The 18,993-nt window shown below is 47.1% G+C and overlaps 1 protein-coding gene across 3 annotated transcripts in view; it reads right to left on the bottom strand.

The window, feature by feature from the left end:
• PRKAG2 (protein kinase AMP-activated non-catalytic subunit gamma 2) overlaps positions 1-3,569 on the bottom strand; it is a 679,831-nt gene extending 676,262 nt beyond the window's left edge. The window contains exon 1 of one of the 3 annotated variants that reach the window (XM_085632017.1): positions 2,842-3,569. In XM_085632017.1, coding sequence (XP_085488143.1) covers positions 2,842-2,932 — 91 coding nt within the window. In that variant the 5' untranslated portion in view covers positions 2,933-3,569. The remainder of the gene's footprint in view (positions 1-2,841) is intronic. The other 2 variants (XM_085632015.1, XM_085632016.1) reach the window with 2 other exon arrangements.
• Positions 3,570-18,993: the final 15,424 nt, after the last annotated feature.

Raw genomic sequence — 18,993 nt, 5'->3', positions numbered from 1 at the left:
GTTCAAACTACAAAATTGACAGAAAATGCTGCGAAACGTATTGCTGCAAAGTTGTAGGCCCTTTGCAAAGGTTGACTGTTCACCTTTCTATTGCTTATTGCTATATTTGGGTGTTAAACTGGTACTAATGAGGTGCTACCAATGACCAGACAGAGTTAACAAGTGTAACAAGCATTGGCATAGCCAATAGGTCTCGCCTTTGGGACCTTATAAGTGTTTAGCCATGCAACAGTTGCATAACTAAATACTTATAAGGTCCCAAAAGCGAGACCTATTGGCTATGCCAAGCGGCCGTGCGGCCGTGAAAGTGAAAGTAATCGCGGTAAAGCACTGCGCGCGCGCCCGCGCACATGCACTGTAGCTCTAGGCTGGCCTGGTAGCACTTTTTGGAGCCCGTTCAAGAAGTCTCGCCAGACCAGGGCATGCGCAGGGTCAGGCGAGACCTAAAAATTACATAATAATGAACTATTACGAAATGTGCTGCATTACGCTACATAATTTGCCTTTTCTTGCCACATAATTTACTTAATCCTGATGCATGATTTGTCCCTTCCCCGACGTATAATTCCAGGGGCCCTGGGTATAAGCAATGCATGGCAAAGGCGCGAGTTATAGTTAATGTAGTGTGGCGAGCGAGTTGACAACGCTGTGTACTGAGGTGAGTGATTGAGTAATGGCATTCTGACATTTCACAAAGAGCACAACCAATCACAGAGTAGTTCCCTTCATCGACTTACATGGCAATGTGTGCTTTTCAGACATAAAATATATTTTAGCTTTTCGAGCAGCTGTTCCGGCAAAGAATTTCCACAAATCATGACAAAACAAATAAGCATTGAGAAAGCCGAAAGGATGGTGGCCAACACCAAGATTGTTGGCTTTGCCAATGTTTGTTTTTTCTTCTATCTGCACTTGCGTTTTTATATGCAAACTGCTGAAGTTCGACTATCATGTTCTGAGTTCTGCAGTTTTGCCCTTTTGCCCTATTTTTATGAAACTACGCATGCATGTTGCACCCAGGGCCGGACTGGGAACCGAAACCGGCCCTGGCAAACCGCTGCCCGCCCCCCCCCCCGCTCGGGGGAGGGGGCTGAGGGGGTGCTGCTGAGCTGTTTGCAAGGGCCAGTTTGGGCCGATTTTGTTTCAGGGAGCCGATATTGCTGGCCCCCAGTAACAGAAATGGCCCCCCAGGGGCCCAAAACCGGTTCCCACCCTGGCGGCCCACCGGGGAAATGCCCAGTGCCCGCTACGGCCAGTCCGGCCCTGGTTGCACACCGAAGAAAGCACTGTCTACAATTGTGCGCATAATCACAATGATGTTAACTTCTGCACATGCCTAGTTCAATTAAACAAGCAAATAGCTTTTAATAGAGCCGAGTGGGTGTTTCCTTGCAGGTGGTGTACTTAGAACAGTTTCCGTTTGAATGCACATCACAGAAATATATGGTTCCATTTGGTACAAGAACAAGGCACTATTTCCATTGAATGTTGGTAACATGAAGACATAATTTGAACACATAATGACGACTGGAAAAAAAAGGATAAACAGTGGAAAGGAATTGAATCACCCCTGCTGCCTCACCACTTACTATTGAAAGCAGCTGCCACTGTAGGATTTTTTTTAAAATTCCTATATAAGTGGCAGACCTGCGCCACGAGTAAAGACTGTGACAAGAATTAAACATAGTCAGACTCGGAGTACTGATAAGGGCTATTTTATGTATTAGGTTTGTTTATAAAATGGAGATGTGGATTTTATTCTGTTGAACATGTTGATGATTGTTAGACCTCAGGGGTGGTCATAAACTATTTTAAGAATAAACTTGATGAAGAATACTGATAAGTTATCTGGACAAAATCATTACAATATCAACAAACTTAGGCGAGGGAATTCCAAGGTAACACAGTTTGCTACACAACTGTGATCCGTTAGCTGCAATAAATTCTCTTTAGAATAAGGAGACTTGATGTCAAATTGTTTTTACTGCAGTAATGACAAATAATTTAAATATTTTGGAAATGTTGGCACAGTCACTGTATAAAGAAAGCACAAAAACTCATCCCCTCTTCCTCTTAAAAAAAATCCTTTCTCTTATATTAAAATTGGCACACTTCAGGCTGGCAGGATTATATAGCAGAAACAATTCATATGGTCACTTCACAATGAAAATATTTCCAGGTGCACAAAAAATTGGACCACTGCTACCCAATTAAATTAATTGAATTCTAATGTGTCTACAAACACAAAAAAAATAAAAAAAATTGCAAGGTCACCGTGTGAAGCGTGACAGAGTGTAAAGTGCGCCTTCTGTCACGCTCTGCTACGCTTTGCGCGTGGCTGCCCTTACATGCTTCCGAGCATGTAAGGACACTTATGCGAGCTGTGATCCAGTACCAGGTGAGTGACAGACGTGTGTTTCATCCACGGATGGATGAAAGAACGGTGATGAGGTAGAAAGCCCATATTGTACTATGTTTTTTTTAATTTTTATGTATTGACAATATTTGTTTTCTGAGAGTACCAAGCAAATGCTAACTAGGCATTGTCGGTACTCGTGCACGTAATGTCCTTTCCAAACTACGAATCGACAGGTTGGGTCAAATTTTCTCCATTTATTCGATTGAATAATAACTACATTATAAACTCAAGAGGATGAAAGGCTAATTCAACCCTGCCCGCTATTGACATCTTTGACCTTGATATCAAAGTCCTGCAGCCAGGACCTTCAGCAGCTAAGATAGGTTGATCAGAATTCCTACATATGACCTTAATATAACACCGAGGAAGAGTTTGGTGAGTCTATTTGGAAATATATTTTAATCAAAAATGACTTTTCTTACCTATAATAGTATGGGGCTCAGACTGGCGCCGCTCTGTGCTGCGGCCCTGCTCCTTGCGTTTCTTGACCCTCAGGCTGCCGAAGCGCTTCATTGGCAGCGAGGGTAGGCAGCGTCTTGGTGGCAGATGGGCATACCCGAACTGGGTGACCTGGAGGAAGAAGTCCGGAACAAAGGTGTGGGTCGCACTCCGACGTGCCTGACGAACGTGGACGATAGGGAAAGAAATGACCTCTCAAATCCAGCTAAAAAAGCAGAAAGTTATGGACGCAGAGGTGCGTGAGCTGTCGGAGTCAGCATTCACAGCAACTTCAGATGAATGAATGAATGAACTGCGTTGTATGTCCGTTCTGTGAACTGAATCACCTCAAGACACTTATAGCCGAATTAATAGGCAGATGGAGAATGTATAAAAAATAGTTCTATTCTGACAGAAGGGTGATTTATCTTGATGCAGATGTGCCAGCAGCTTATTCCAGACACTGTTGGTGCAGCAGCAACATTAAACAAAAATAAACTCGCACAGGTGTCCAAATTCCACTTTGTGGTGCTTTTCCCAGTGCGTCGGGGAGCGTGATGCACAAATGTCCTCACTCGCAGCCTGCACGCTTTAAAGTGCACTTCAGCCGCCGCTCACCAGGGCAGAGTAGAGCAGGACAGAGCCAAACGGGCGAAGTTCAGCTGCTCGCAGATAAGCAGACTCTTAAGGGAAAAAAAGGCGAAGCCTACGCAAAGGAGGCACGAGCACCCTTGGCGAGAGTTATCATGTGCACTTGTGCGCGAGGCCTCCTTGGAAAGACTGTAAAAGGAAACCGCCCCGCGCCAGACAATCCCTGGCAGCCATTGGCCGCGGCGCATTCCCGCTAGGCCATGACATCACGCGACTATTTTAAAGCACGGCCAAGGGCTGGCGAGTGGTGATAACCGCGCGGCGGCCGTCAGGTGTCTGCTGGGATCACGCTGCTGCTACCGCGGGGGGAACCCCGCTCGGGGCGCTCTCCGGCTCCGCACCTTCCTCATGCCTCTTTAAATTGTATGTCTTTATAAAGTCTCGTTTTCCCTCTCTCCTGTATAATTGTATGCTTTGGTCGAGTACCGTTTACTGTTTTGCGTGGTATGTACATTTCATTGGAGTGTTTTTTATTTTTTGGTTTACAGCTTTATCACTATATAAAATGAGAAAAGAATCAACGAAGACGTTAATGACAGAAATGAAGGATTTAGCTCCTTGAAGTAACCGTGAGGCGGTGTGTAGTACTATATGTAAAACTAATGCGTGAGCGCGTGCGTTCGGAACAGTGTGATGAATTGAATAGCCCAGGGTTGGCTCAAATTCAAAAGTTCTTAAGCGGGATTTACATAGTTGACGTATTAAAGGCCACGAGGCAGCGCGACTGCTTTACAAACTCATAAACAAAATGGAATGAATGAATGTCAGAGGGCAGGGAGTTCTACAGCTTAGAGGCAGTTAGATTAAAATTGCTCAGCGTGGGAGCACTGAAGGGTAGTGTGTGCAAAGGATCATGGCTGCCATGCGGCTGACTTTGTACCAGACCTACCTAGGCACCAGATTTTCCTTTAGGTAGTAGGACTGTTAGTCAGTCCTTAAAATGAAAAAATAGAAGTGCAGGTACTCTGTACCAGAATACCTGCTTGTTTCTGAGAAGTGCTGGTACTCTCCAATTAAAAGTATTAGGTCTCTCTTGAGAAGTGCCGGTACCCTCCCTCTCAAAATAAAAAAATGTTGGTATTCCGTACCGGGTAGTACCGGCTCATTTAAAGCACTGCTGTTAGAATCCGGGTTCTCTGGTTGGCACAGGTACTTGTGACAAGCAGGGAACCTTTCCTCTAGTCAGGTTAAGGGGTTACACTACTAAAACAACCCCTGCTCACCCTCTAGGTAGCTTGGCGCGAGCAGACAAGGCTTATCTCAGAGCAATACAGGTTAAGCATTTGTGAACACATACAGTAACCAAGTGACAACACTACAAATGGACACCACACAGGTATTTATATTAAAAATAAGGATTCTTTATATAGGATTATCACAAGACCATTAAACGATTAAAAATACACAATACGGTTGCTTAGTTGGTAGAAGATTGCTAAGTTTCTCTTAAGTTCTTAACTCCTTCGCTGCCCGGCCTTTTCCCCTCCTGTGCCACGCCCTTTTTTTGGCTATTTGGGGTAGTGCGCGCTGATGCCCCTGTAACTTTTTGACCACATAAGGTATCCACGCCAAATTTGCATCCTTTTCTTCCAACATCATGGGGATTCTAAAGGTACTCAGGGTTTGTGGATTCTCCTAGAGGGGTCACAGAAATGAGCCAAAATGCAGCAAAAGTTTGGTTTTTTTCGGAAAAATTGGAAAAACGGGCTGCAAATGAAAGCATCTGGGTTTTTCCCTGCAAATGTTATCAAAAAAGGGTTTGTGGGGTTGAAATCACCATTTTCCCAGGTTTTCGGGGATACCAGACTTTTGTCAGAAACCCAACATTTTTTACACAGTTTTGGCATTTTTCTGGGACATAGCCTAATTTTGCTATTTTTTGTGCTTTTGACCTCCTTTCAGTTAATGGCAGAAATGGGTACAAAAGCAATAATGGATCCTGGAAAGCTATCCATTTTCGAGAAGAAGACAACATTCTGAATTCAGCAAGGGGTCATTTGTGTAGATCCATCAAGGTTTTTTTATAGAAACTAACAGTTAAATATAGGATAAATTGAAAATTAGTTGAAAAAAAAAGCCTTTCGTGTCAACGTTTTCACCTGTAACTTCTTCTAATTATGACAGCTCTTTGAAAGCAATATACCATTACATCCACTGGATATTACTGGTTGTGGGGATATATAGGACTTGTAGGTTCACCAAGAACCCGACGAACCCAGAGCCAAAAACTGAGCAGCAACGTGCAATGGTTTTTTATTATGTACCGGGTATATAGTAATTATTCTGTAAAAATGTGTACATGGAAAAATCGGTATGAAAGACACCTATGTATTTCTGAAATGGGAACAAAATATAGAGTTTAGAAACAGTAGATATTTCCACATTTCTGAAATTGGGAATACTCATACTAGCATGAGAATTATCAGTCATTTTTTAGAATGATTTCTTTTTTACACAATATCTTTCATTTGGAAGGCAGAAATGCATTGAAAGTCAATAGATAATAACAGTTCCTTTACAAAACTGAATTACCCTAAGTCTCCCGATAAAAATGGTACCTCACTTGTGCGGGTAGGCATAGTGCCCGCGACAGGAAACGGCGAAAACCGCAACGTGGTCACAACTCAATATCACAGTGAAAATTTACCCTTTTTTGGCAAAGTGCCTAGCTCTAGTTTTTGAACCCTAGCTCTGCGGGCACCTTGGGAAACCTAGCAAGCCTATACATTTTTGAAAACTAGACACCCAGGATGGGGTGACTTGACTGCCTCCCACCAGGGTCTGTTACCCAGAATCCCTTGCAAACCTAAAAAATTGTCAAAAAAACCCCACATTTTCCCCACATTTCTGTGGTGGAAAGTTCCGGAATCTGCGTGGATCCACAAATTTCCACCCACCTTGCGTTCCCCAAAGTCTTACGAGAAAAACGGTACCTCACTTGTGTGGGTCGGCCTAGGGCCTGCGACAGGAAACGGCGCAAAACGCAACGTGGTCACAACTCAATATCGCAGTGAAAATGTACCCTTTTTTGGCAAAGTGCCTAGCTCTAGTTTTTGAACCCTAGCTCTACGGGCACCTTGGGGAACCTAGCAAACCTATACATTTTTGAAAACTAGACACCCAGGGGAATCCAGGATGGGGTGACTTGACTGCCTCCCACCAGGGTCTGTTACCCAGAATCCCTTGCAAACCTAAAAAATCGACAAAAAAAAACACATTTTCCCCACATTTCTGTGGTGGAAAGTTCCGGAATCTGTGTGGATCCACAAATTTCCACCCACCCCGCGTTTCCCAAAGTCTTACGAGAAAAACGGTACCTCACTTGTGTGGGTCGGCCTAGTGCCCGCGACAGGAAACGGCGCAAAACGCAACGTGGTCACAACTCAATATCGCAGTGAAAATTTACCCTTTTTTGGCAAAGTGCCTAGCTCTAGTTTTTGAACCCTAGCTCTACGGGCACCTTGGGGAACCTAGCAAACCTATACGTTTTTGAAAACTAGACACCCAGGGGAATCCAGGATGGGGTGACTTGACTGCCTCCCACCAGGGTCTGTTACCCAGAATCCCTTGCAAACCTAAAAAATCGACAAAAAAAACACATTTTCCCCACATTTCTGTGGTGGAAAGTTCCGGAATCTGTGTGGATCCACAAATTTCCACCCACCCCGCGAACCCCAAAGTCTTATGAGAAAAACGGTACCTCACTTGTGTGGGTCGGCCTAGTGCCCGCGACAGGAAACGGCGCAAAACGCAACGTGGTCACACCTCAATTTCGCAGTGAAAAATGACCCTTTTTTGGCAAAATGTCTAGCTGTAGGTTTTGAACCCTAGCTCTGCGGGCACCTTGGGAAACCTAGCAAACCTATACATTTTTGAAAACTAGACACCCAGGGGAATCCAGGATGGGGTGACTTGACTGCCTCCCACCAGGGTCTGTTACCCAGAATCCCTTGCAAACCTAAAAAATTGACAAAAAAAACACATTTTCCCCACATTTCTGTGGTGGAAAGTTCCGGAATCTGCGTGGATCCCCAAATTTCCACCCACCCCGCGTTCCCCAAAGGCTTACGAGAAAAACGGTACCTCACTTGTGTGGGTCGGCCTAGTGCCCGCGACAGGAAACGGCGCAAAACGCAACGTGGTCACACCTCAATTTCGCAGTGAAAAATGACCCTTTTTTGGCAAAATGTCTAGCTGTAGTTTTTGAACCCTAGCTCTGCGGGCACCTTGGGAAAACTAGCAAACCTATACATTTTTGAAAACTAGACACCCAGGGGAATCCAGGATGGGGTGACTTGACTGCCTCCCACCAGGGTCTGTTACCCAGAATCCCTTGCAAACCTAAAAAATTGACAAAAAAAACCACATTTTCCCCACATTTCTGTGGTGAAAAGTTCCGGAATCTGCGTGGATCCACACATTTCCACTGACCCCGCGTTCCCCAAAGTCTTACGAGAAAAACGGTACCTCACTTGTGTGGGTCGGCCTAGTGCCCGCGACAGGAAACGGCGCAAAACGCAACGTGGTCACACCTCAATTTCGCAGTGAAAAATGACCCTTTTTTGGCAAAATGTCTAGCTGTAGTTTTTGAACCCTAGCTCTGCGGGCACCTTGGGAAACCTAGCAAACCTATACATTGTTGAAAACTAGACACCCAGGGGAATCCAGGATGGGGTGACTTGACTGCCTCCCACCAGGGTCTGTTACCCAGAATCCCTTGCAAACCTAAAAAATTGACCAAAAAAAACACATTTTCCCCACATTTCTGTGGTGAAAAGTTCCGGAATCTGCGTGGATCCACAAATTTCCTACCACCCAGCGTTTCCCTGGGTCTCCCGATAAAAACGGTGCCTCATTTGTGTGGGAGGCCCAAGTACCCGCGACAGGCAAGGCTCCAAAACGTATTGAGGCGACATGAAAAGTGCCTACCTCAAAACGACCTAGTTTTGCAAGGGGGGTCACCTGGGTTTTTGGCCCCGTGCTCGGCGGCCACCTAGGGGAACCTACTAAACCAACACATTTCTGAAAACTAGACACCCGGAGGATACCAGGGAGGTATGGCTTGCGTGGATCCCCCAATGTTTCCTAACCCAGAATGCCCTGCAAACCTCAAATTTAGCTGAAAAAATCCCCTTTTTCACACATTTTTGTTTCGGAAAGTTGTGGCATCACCGGGCTGACACAAATTTCCTACCACCCAGCGTTCCCCCCGGGTCTCCCAATAAAAACGGTGCCTCACTCGTGTGGGAGGCCCAAGTACCCGCGACAGGCAAGGCCCCAAAACGTATTGAGGCGACATGAAAATTGCCTACCTCAAAACGACCTGGTTTTGCAAGGGGGGTCACCTGGGTTTTTGGCCCGGTGCTCTGCGGCCACCTAGGGGAACCTACCAAACCCACACATTTCTGAAAACTAGACACCCGGGGGATTCCAGGGAGGTATCGCTTGCGTGGATACCCCAACGGTTCCATACCCAGAATGCCCTGCAAACCTCAAATTTAGCTGAAAAAATCACCTTTTTCACACATTTTTGTGTGTGAAAGTTGTGGCATCACCGGGCTGACACAAATTTCCTACCACCCAGCGTTCCCCCGGGTCTCCCGATAAAAACTGTGCCTTACTCGTGTGGGAGGCCCAAGTACCCGCGACAGGCAAGGGCCCAAAACGTATTGAGGCGACATGAAAATTGCCTACCTCAAAACGACCTGGTTTTGCAAGGGGGGTCACCTGGGTTTTTGGCCCGGTGCTCAGCGGTCACGTAGGGGAACCTACCAAACCCACACATTTCTGAAAACTAGACACCCGGGGGATTCCAGGGAGGTATGGCTTGCATGGATCCCCCAACGTTTCCTTACCCAGAATGCCCTGCAAACCTCAAATTTAGCTGAAAAAATCACCTTTTTCACACATTTTTGTGTGGGAAAGTTGAGGCATCACCGGGCTGACACAAATTTCCTACCACCCAGCGTTCCCCCGGGTCTCCCAATAAAAACGGTGCCTCACTCGTATGGGAGGCCCAAGTACCCGCGACAGGCAAGGCCCCAAAACGTATTGAGGCGACATGAAAATTGCCTACCTCAAAACGACCTGGTTTTGCAAGGGGGGTCACCTGGGTTTTTGGCCCGGTGCTCTGCGGCCACCTAGGGGAACCTACCAAACCCACACATTTCTGAAAACTAGACACCCGGGGGATTCCAGGGAGGTATCGCTTGCGTGGATACCCCAACGGTTCCATACCCAGAATGCCCTGCAAACCTCAAATTTAGCTGAAAAAATCACCTTTTTCACACATTTTTGTGTGTGAAAGTTGTGGCATCACCGGGCTGACACAAATTTCCTACCACCCAGCGTTCCCCCGGGTCTCCCGATAAAAACTGTGCCTTACTCGTGTGGGAGGCCCAAGTACCCGCGACAGGCAAGGGCCCAAAACGTATTGAGGCGACATGAAAATTGCCTACCTCAAAACGACCTGGTTTTGCAAGGGGGGTCACCTGGGTTTTTGGCCCGGTGCTCAGCGGTCACGTAGGGGAACCTACCAAACCCACACATTTCTGAAAACTAGACACCCGGGGGATTCCAGGGAGGTATGGCTTGCATGGATCCCCCAACGTTTCCTTACCCAGAATGCCCTGCAAACCTCAAATTTAGCTGAAAAAATCACCTTTTTCACACATTTTTGTGTGGGAAAGTTGAGGCATCACCGGGCTGACACAAATTTCCTACCACCCAGCGTTCCCCCGGGTCTCCCAATAAAAACGGTGCCTCACTCGTATGGGAGGCCCAAGTACCCGCGACAGGCAAGGCCCCAAAACGTATTGAGGCGACATGAAAATTGCCTACCTCAAAACGACCTGGTTTTGCAAGGGGGGTCACCTGGGTTTTTGGCCCGGTGCTCTGCGGCCACCTAGGGGACCCTACCAAACCCACACATTTCTGAAAACTAGACACCCGGGGGATTCCAGGGAGGTATCGCTTGCGTGGATACCCCAACGGTTCCATACCCAGAATGCCCTGCAAACCTCAAATTTAGCTGAAAAAATCACCTTTTTCACACATTTTTGTGTGTGAAAGTTGTGGCATCACCGGGCTGACACAAATTTCCTACCACCCAGCGTTCCCCCGGGTCTCCCGATAAAAACTGTGCCTTACTCGTGTGGGAGGCCCAAGTACCCGCGACAGGCAAGGGCCCAAAACGTATTGAGGCGACATGAAAATTGCCTACCTCAAAACGACCTGGTTTTGCAAGGGGGGTCACCTGGGTTTTTGGCCCGGTGCTCAGCGGTCACGTAGGGGAACCTACCAAACCCACACATTTCTGAAAACTAGACACCCGGGGGATTCCAGGGAGGTATGGCTTGCGTGGATCCCCCAACGTTTCCTTACCCAGAATGCCCTGCAAACCTCAAATTTAGCTGAAAAAATCACCTTTTTCACACATTTTTGTGTGGGAAAGTTGAGGCATCACCGGGCTGACACAAATTTCCTACCGCCCAACGTTCCCCCAGGTCTCCTGATAAAAACGGTGCCTCACTCGTGTGGGATTCCCAAGTACCCGCGACAGGCAAGGCCCCAAAACGTATTGAGGCGTCATGAAAATTGCCTACCTCAAAACGACCTGGTTTTGCAAGGGGGGTCACCTGGGTTTTTGGCCCGGTGCTCGGCGGCCACCTAGGGGAACCTACCAAACCCACACATTTCTGAAAACTAGACACCCGGGGGATTCCAGGGAGGTATGGCTTGCGTGGATCCCCCAACGTTTCCTTACCCAGAATGCCCTGCAAACCTCAAATGTAGCTGAAAAAATCACCTTTTCACACATTTTTGTGTGGGAAAGTTGAGGCATCACCGGGCTGACACAAATTTCCTGGTGTTTAGTGGGCTTTCTGCCCCCCCCCGAAGGAGCAGATTAGGGGCCAATGCCCAATCTGCCCCCCGAGGGGGGGCAGAAAGACTGTAATAATTGGGGGGTGGGGTGGGGGTATGGGCCTGCCCGTTTTGGGCAGCCCCCACCCCTATTTTTTTTTTTTTAACAATTCCTTGGTGTCTAGTGGGCTTTTTGCCCCCCCGGCGTGGCAGATTGGGGGCCAATGCCCCATATGCCCCCCAGGGGGGGCAGAAAGGCTGTAATGGTGGCGGGTGGGTGGGGGCATTGGCGTGCCCGTTGCGGGCAGCCCCCACCCTAAAAATAAAACTAAAAACTAATCCCTGGTGTTTAGTGGGCTTTCTGTCCCCCGAAGGGGCAGATTAGGGGCCAATGCCCTATCTGCCCCCCGGGGGGGCAGAGAGACTGTAGTAATTGGGGGGGGGTGGGGGCATGGGCCTGCCCGTTTTGGGCAGCCCCCACCCCTATTTGTTTTTTTTTTACCACTCCCTGGTGTCTAGTGGGCTTTTTGCCCCCCCGGGGGGGCAGATTGGGGGCCGATGCCCCATCTGCCCCCCAGGGGGGTCAGAAAGGCTGTAATGGTGGTGGGTGGGGGCATTGGCATGCCCGTTGCGGGCAGCCCCCACCCTAAAAATAAAACTAATCCCTGGTGTTTAGTGGGCTTTCTGCCCCCCCTGAGGGGCAGATTAGGGGCCAATGCCCCATCTGCCCCCCAGGAGGGGCAGAAAGACTGTAGTAATTAGGGGGGGTGGGGGCATGGGCCTGCCCATTTTGGGCAGCCCCCACCCCTATTTTTTTGTATACAAAACTTCCCTGGTGTCTAGTGGGCTTTTTACCCCCCCGGGGGGGGCAGATTGGGGGCTAATGCCCCCATATGCCCCCCAGGGGGGGCAAAAAGACTAAATTTCCCAAAAATAAACAGGGGGGAGCAAAGGCCCTTGCCCAAGGGGCCGCTCCCCCCTCCCTGATGTCTAGTGGGTGGATCCCTGCTTGGGGATCGCCCTCCTGTGGCGATCCCCAAGCAGGGATCCACTGGGGAGGGGTACCATTGGAAAGGGGAGATTCTCCCCTTTCTAACGATACCTCTCCCGTCTTTCTACGTGCTCAGGGGGCTGAGATAGCCCCCTGAGCACGTACAAAGTGAAACCTGAAATGAGCCTCTTGGCTCATTTCAGTTTCACTTTCACTGTAATGACGTCGGCGCGACGTGCGCGCCTATTGGCATTACAGTGAAAGGGGGGGGGCCTCGGGTGCTGGGGAAGCTCTACCCCAGCTCCCGAGGCTATTTTCGCAGAAAGGGAATCCCTCTGGTGCCCGCACCAGAGGGATTCCCTAGGGTATGCCTCATGACGAGCTGGACTCGTCATGGGCACAGCGCGACTGTGCTCCATGACGAGTCCAGCTCGTCATGGGCATACAAGGGGTTAAATGCAACACTTTAAGTCAATGTACCTTAGATGTGACACACAGGGCAACGAAAGTGTTGCAGCGATGCAGATGCGTTGAAGTTCTTGGTGCAAAAGAAATAAAGACGGGATCTTCCAGATGCGTTATGCTTCTCCGATGTTGCGAGAAGACTCGACTCGATGCGTCAGCTACAGCGGCGTCACCCTGGACGAGATGCGACGACAGCGGCCTTGGCAGCGGCACTCTTCTCCGACGTTGCGAGACGCTTCCGCTCGATGCGATGCTGCAGCAGCTACACCCCTTATGCGAGATGCGACGACAGCGGCTCCGACGGCGGCACGCTTCTCCGTGGATGCGAGGCGCTTTTCTGGATGCGGTGCAATGCGACAACTACGATGGCTGCGATGGCGACACGCTTCCTCCTCGATGCGAGACTCTTCTCTCGATGCAGTGCAATGCGACAGCTACGATGGCTGCGATGGCGACACGCTTCTTCGGCGTTGCGAGACACTTCCGGAATGATGCGAGACGCTTCCGCTCGATGCGATGCTGCAGCGGCGACACTCTCTGCGAGATGCGATGGCAACAGCTCCGACGGCGGCATGCTTCTCTTCCTTGCGTCGCGCTTCCAGCTCCTTGCGACACGCAGTCCCTCAGAAGGCCCAACAACAGCAGCAGGCACTTCCAAAAGACTGTGGGGAGCTGGGGGTGAAGTCCACTGGTCCTGGGACTTCGTTCAGGGGGCAAGCTCAGTTCAAGCCCTTGGAGATCTTTTTAAAGCACAAGTTGAAGCAAAGTCTTTAGTAGTCTTTCTCCTCTCCTTCAGCAGCAAGGCAACCACTGCAGGCCAATCCCCCAGGTCAGGGACAGTACTCCTCCTACAGCTTTCCCAGTTCCTTCTCCTCTGGCAGAGGTTCTTCTTGTTTCAGCAGGATCTAATTTCTTGGGAGCAGGGTCCCAATACTTATACCCCTAATTCCTTTGTTCCTCTGGGGTTGAGGGGCCTTTGCCCAGTCCAAACCAGTTCTTGAGCACTCTGTTGACATGACTCTGCCTTTCTATTCAGGGTGCAGGGCAGAGACATCAGCCGCTCCGCAGGAGGTGGAGCCAGCATTGTGGTAGCAGAGCACAACCCTATTCAGAGCCCAGGTGTACTCCTCCCACCCATCTGACTGCCAATCTTCCTATTCACCACCAGGCTACCTAGCCCTGCTCCTCTGGGTTTCCCCAGCCCTGTCACTCACACAACCAGACAGGCAGATACACATCATAGCAGAGCCGGGCTGAAATGGTCAAGCAAGCAAATACCAACTTTCTAAAAGTGGTATTTGTAAACACAGAATATTAAAATAAACTTTACTAAAAGATGTATTTTATTATTCTGAGTTCAGGCATACTAAACTCGAATAACTACCATGTTCCCTGGGTCTGTTAGGATCATAGAATGTAACAATTCTAACAGCCCATTCTGGCCTATGGAGAACAGGTAGCCTTACAATAGTGAAAAACGAAAATGGCTGTAATTCACTATTAGGACATGCCACACACATCAGGGCTTGTCCTACCTTATGCTTACAATGCACCCTGCCCTTGGGCCTACCATAGGGGTGACTGATATGAAGTTAAGGGAAGGTTTAGGGACTGGCAAGTGTGTGCACTTACCCAGTCAGCATGACAGTACCAGACTGCACGCAGGTTCTGCAATGGCAGACCTTAGATACATTTTACCAGGCCGCTTCTGTGGGTGGCACAACCAGTGCTGCAAGCCCACCAGCAGCATTTGTATTTACAAGCCCTGGCACTCCTGGTGCACTTTACTGGGGTCTGACAGTAAACCAAATAAGCCAATCATGGAATCCAACCAACATATACATTTTAAATAGGGAGCATTTGCACTGTGGCACTGGTTGGCAGTGGCACAGTGCTCTGAGAAGCTAACACCAGCAAAACACATGAGGCACAGCGACAAAAAGTGGAAGGGAGACTCACGCCAAGGTGCCAGGTCTAACAACTGCTGTTAGTGAAGTGGAGTGCATGAGGAGGGCAGTGAGAAACTAGAGTAGAGGAAAGGAGTGGTGAGGAGGTGCGCGCACAGAGCTCAAGCGGAGGTAGTAGCATGGGGGTAGCAAATGGTAATTCGAAGAAGACAAGATAGTGTTCTGTGCTGCATTGACTGGAAGAGGAGCACAAATAGGGATTTAAGTAGGATGAAAAAGGCGAGTGTGTCTCGAAATGAGGTGTGGCCATAAAAGCGTCATTGTGAATACTTCATCATGTCCGGTGCCTACGTAATTAAGGAGGTGTCTTAAAACATGTAAACTAAAATCTTGTACTTCATATACCATGCCACTTGACTAGAATTTGAGTGCCTCTCTGTGATTTGCATCCAGATACATCAAATAATAACGAACATATACCATAAACCAGCCAGACCAGTTGGCTTTGCCAATGCTTGTTATCAGTATCAGATTTAATGAGTAGCAGAGATATTGTTGGGACAAATTGGAACTGAAACTATTTCAAATTCTTAAAATATGAGACCATGGAAGTTGATTCCCCAAAATGCCCTGAGAAGCGGAGTGAAATCACACACACTGGACCTTGATGATGTCACAGGAAGTGACATCATATGTCTTTTAAACCTCAATCTTTCCAGGAAATGATATCACATGACGTTAGTCTTCATGACATCGCAATAATTTACATCACTGAAGTTCCATAGTACCTAATGATTAATATTACAACACATACAAAATGCCTCTTTTAGATGCCAGTGAAAACATTCTTGTTTATTTTTGTATTGCATGAAAAAAATATGTGTTCCTCTGAAGAGGATATAGTGAAATATATTGATAAATCATAGAGAAAAAAACGATTTAGAAGTAGTTACATGCATACTTATTGATCTAGACTATATATTAAATATAGATAATGTTATTGGCCTACATTATTCTGCATTGTTAATATATTTTGGTTTAACATGACTTGAAAGATATCTTTTGTGTGAGCAGAGTAGAAGGTTTTATTCAAATGCTTCATTTTTTAAGTATTCACTATAATAAAACATGACAACAATTGTTTACAAATGTTTGTTTTTTAGTTCAGTTTTTAATTTATCAGAATAATGCACATTTCATAGCTGAATGTATTTATTTTACAAATCCTAGATACAGTGGAAGCTGCAGAATGTAAGTAATGCTCATCAAGACACTTTTCCTGGAGTGGCAGCTGGTGATTTTTGAAAGTGGTAAGCCTTAGTAGCTGCCCTGAATTGTAGCAAGAGTGTGAATCAAGCAAGTCTGACCTCTTCCAGGTGGTTCTATCCCTGAGAAAAAGTTGAAAAAAAGGCGAGATAGTTCATTTTAAAGTACCGTTTTCACATACATTTTCTAAAAAGCCACAGGTTCTGAAAACAAAAAGAACAATTGATGGACGAAATGCTGAACAATGTCAAACATCCACCCTCGGTACAGAGATCTGGACCTAAATCCATTGTTTTTTTGCTCACCATGCAATTCAAGTTTGGACCCAGCCATATGCACATCAGCCTTGACCTTGCTCCCCATAGGAACGGTGCAACCTGAACTGCCAGGCCAAGACCAAAAAACAATCATCCCGGGACTGGTTTCAGTGGCATGGCGAGTACAGGGCCCATGTCTTTGCATATCCCAATTAGGCATATCCACGTAGGGCGACAAATGCAAAAAAACCAATTGATGTACGGAATGCTGAACAATGTCAAACATTCACCCCAGTACATAGATCTGGGCCTAAATTATTTTTTTTACCTCATCATGCCATTCCAGTATGGGCCCAGCCATATGCAAATCAGTCTTGACCCTGTTCCCCATAGGACCAGTCCAGCATGAACTGCCAGGCAAGGTGATGCCCTGAAACTGGTCCCAAGATACTAGTTTCTGGTCCAGGGCGGACCTGGCCTGGCAGTTAGGGGTGGACTGTTCCCATGGGGAGCAGGGTCAAGACTGATTTGCATATCACTGGGTCCAAACTGGGGTGGCGTGGTGAGCAAAAAACAATTGATTAAACCCAAATTTTTGGCTGAGGGTGAATGTTTGATTTGTTTAGCATTCCCTCCATCATGTGTTCTTTTTGCTTTTGTCGCCTTAAGTGGGAAGGGTATGTCCAGACTTGGGTTCCGTGCTCCCTGAGCCACTGAATTCAAACTAGCCTGGCTGATGTGGGGTGATGCAGTGAAACTGGTCGCAGGATGCTTGTTTCCGGTCCAGGGAGGACCCGGCCTGGCAGTTTGGGCTGGACTGTTCCCATTCGGAGCAGGGTCAAGACTGAATTGCAAATGGTTGGGTCCAAACTGAGATGGCTTGGTGAGCAAAACAATGATGGATTAAACCCAGATCTGTGACCGGGGTGAAAGTTTGATTTGTTCATCATTCCATCTAACATTTCTTCTTTTTGCAGAGGTTCTGTAAGGGTACTCATTTATAGCCAAGTCCTTTCATGGTGTGCCTAGCCAATGGAACCTGACACTTCCGGGGAGCTGAGTCATTATTGTCCAAAAAGTGCCCCCATATGTCAAAAATGATCTACTTTGTGACAGCGTTGGAATTTGGGCTCCTCCCTGTATGCCCTGGGTGCCCATTTAGGCCATCCCTTACATATAATATACCAGAATTTTGCTATTAGTGCCGTCCTAATACCATAGGTGAACCTTATGTCAAAAATTACCTCTAGCAAGTATGGGCTATCATTTTGCCACTGGCACTAGCCTTTTGCTATGGGTGGCTCCTAAAGGCAAGGATTACCTTCAGTATGGCAATTCCAACAACAGACTCACAAGCATAACACCACATTCTCACTCATGTTCACTTACATTTACACTCACTCACACTCTCTAACTCACTTGCACTCACTCATTCATTCTCACTCACTCTAGATCTCACTTTTACTCTCATTCATTCTCACTCTAACTCATTCTAATTCACTCATTCATTCTCTCATTCTCAGTCACTCACATTCTCGCTTACTGGCACATTCACACTTACTGTCACTCACTCATACTTCTTCAATCATACTAAATCTCACTCACTTATTACTACTTATTATCACTAATGTTGGCTCATTCTCACTCACAGTAATGCTTGCTCAGTGCAACTCACTCACTCTCACTCATTTTTGTTCAAACTCATTCTCATTAATTCATTTTCACCGACGCTCTGTCACTTGCTGTCACTCTTTCTCTCACTCACTCACTCATTCTCACTCACTCATGCTCACTGACATTCAGCAGGACATTTACTCAAGTATGGCGCTAGGGGGAGCAAGCATCGAATAGCTATATCTACTAAGATATGGATTTGCTGCTCTCTTCCCAGGCTGGCAAACAGGCTGCCTGGCACCAGGCACACACCTTTGCACCTTTGTAAAAAGTTATGGGTGATGTCTAGCATGGGTTTTGTACAGGAAGGTCACCCTTCCAGTACAAAATACTGTGGCTGGACAAACTTTAAAACTTCTCATTTACTGGATGTGTGCTGCAAAATGCAGCCCGCATCCAATGTGTAAAATGTTAGAAGAAACTAAAGCATCAGGGAGGTGATATGTTTTGGAACAATTTTAGTTTGCATCAAAAAACATATGCTGAACCATTGAAAGCACCAGTAACACTCATGGCATGGAACTTTGATGCAAAGTAGTGCATAGCAATATTTGTGCTTCTTTACTTCTACTTTACAGCACAAAAAAGTTTTTGAACTGGAAGGAAGATAGTTTATGAAGACTTTACACCAGTTTGCATCACTTTGCCCTGGTTTAAAGTCTTGTTAAATCTGCCCCTCAAGTTCACTCTTTCTCACTCACTACCCGTCACTCACTTTCACGCACTTTCTCACGCTCACATGCTCACACATACAGACATGCTTATACAAACACAGATTCTCTCGCTCAAACACACTCTCACCTTCACAACATACATTTAAAAGTATTCTATTTTACTTACTAAAACTGTCAGCGAAGCTCCCGTTCCAGCTACTAGTCCTGCATTTTTTATTACACCGATAGCGAATACGAAAACTATTATTCACTATTAGCATAGTAAAAAGACTGAAACGGAGGGCTAAGCCCTGACCCATATAAGGAAATGCCACTCCTGTGTACTTGTCGCTGTTTTTGCCACCTCTGACCCCATGGGTTGCAAAAGCAGTGCCAGGGGTCGCGAGGG

The sequence above is a fragment of the Triturus cristatus genome, chromosome 10, assembly GCF_964204655.1.
Source record: "Triturus cristatus chromosome 10, aTriCri1.1, whole genome shotgun sequence".
Classification (NCBI taxonomy): domain Eukaryota; kingdom Metazoa; phylum Chordata; class Amphibia; order Caudata; family Salamandridae; genus Triturus; species Triturus cristatus.
Note: the sequence above shows the minus strand (reverse complement) of the source record. Positions and strands in the feature narration are given on the sequence as shown.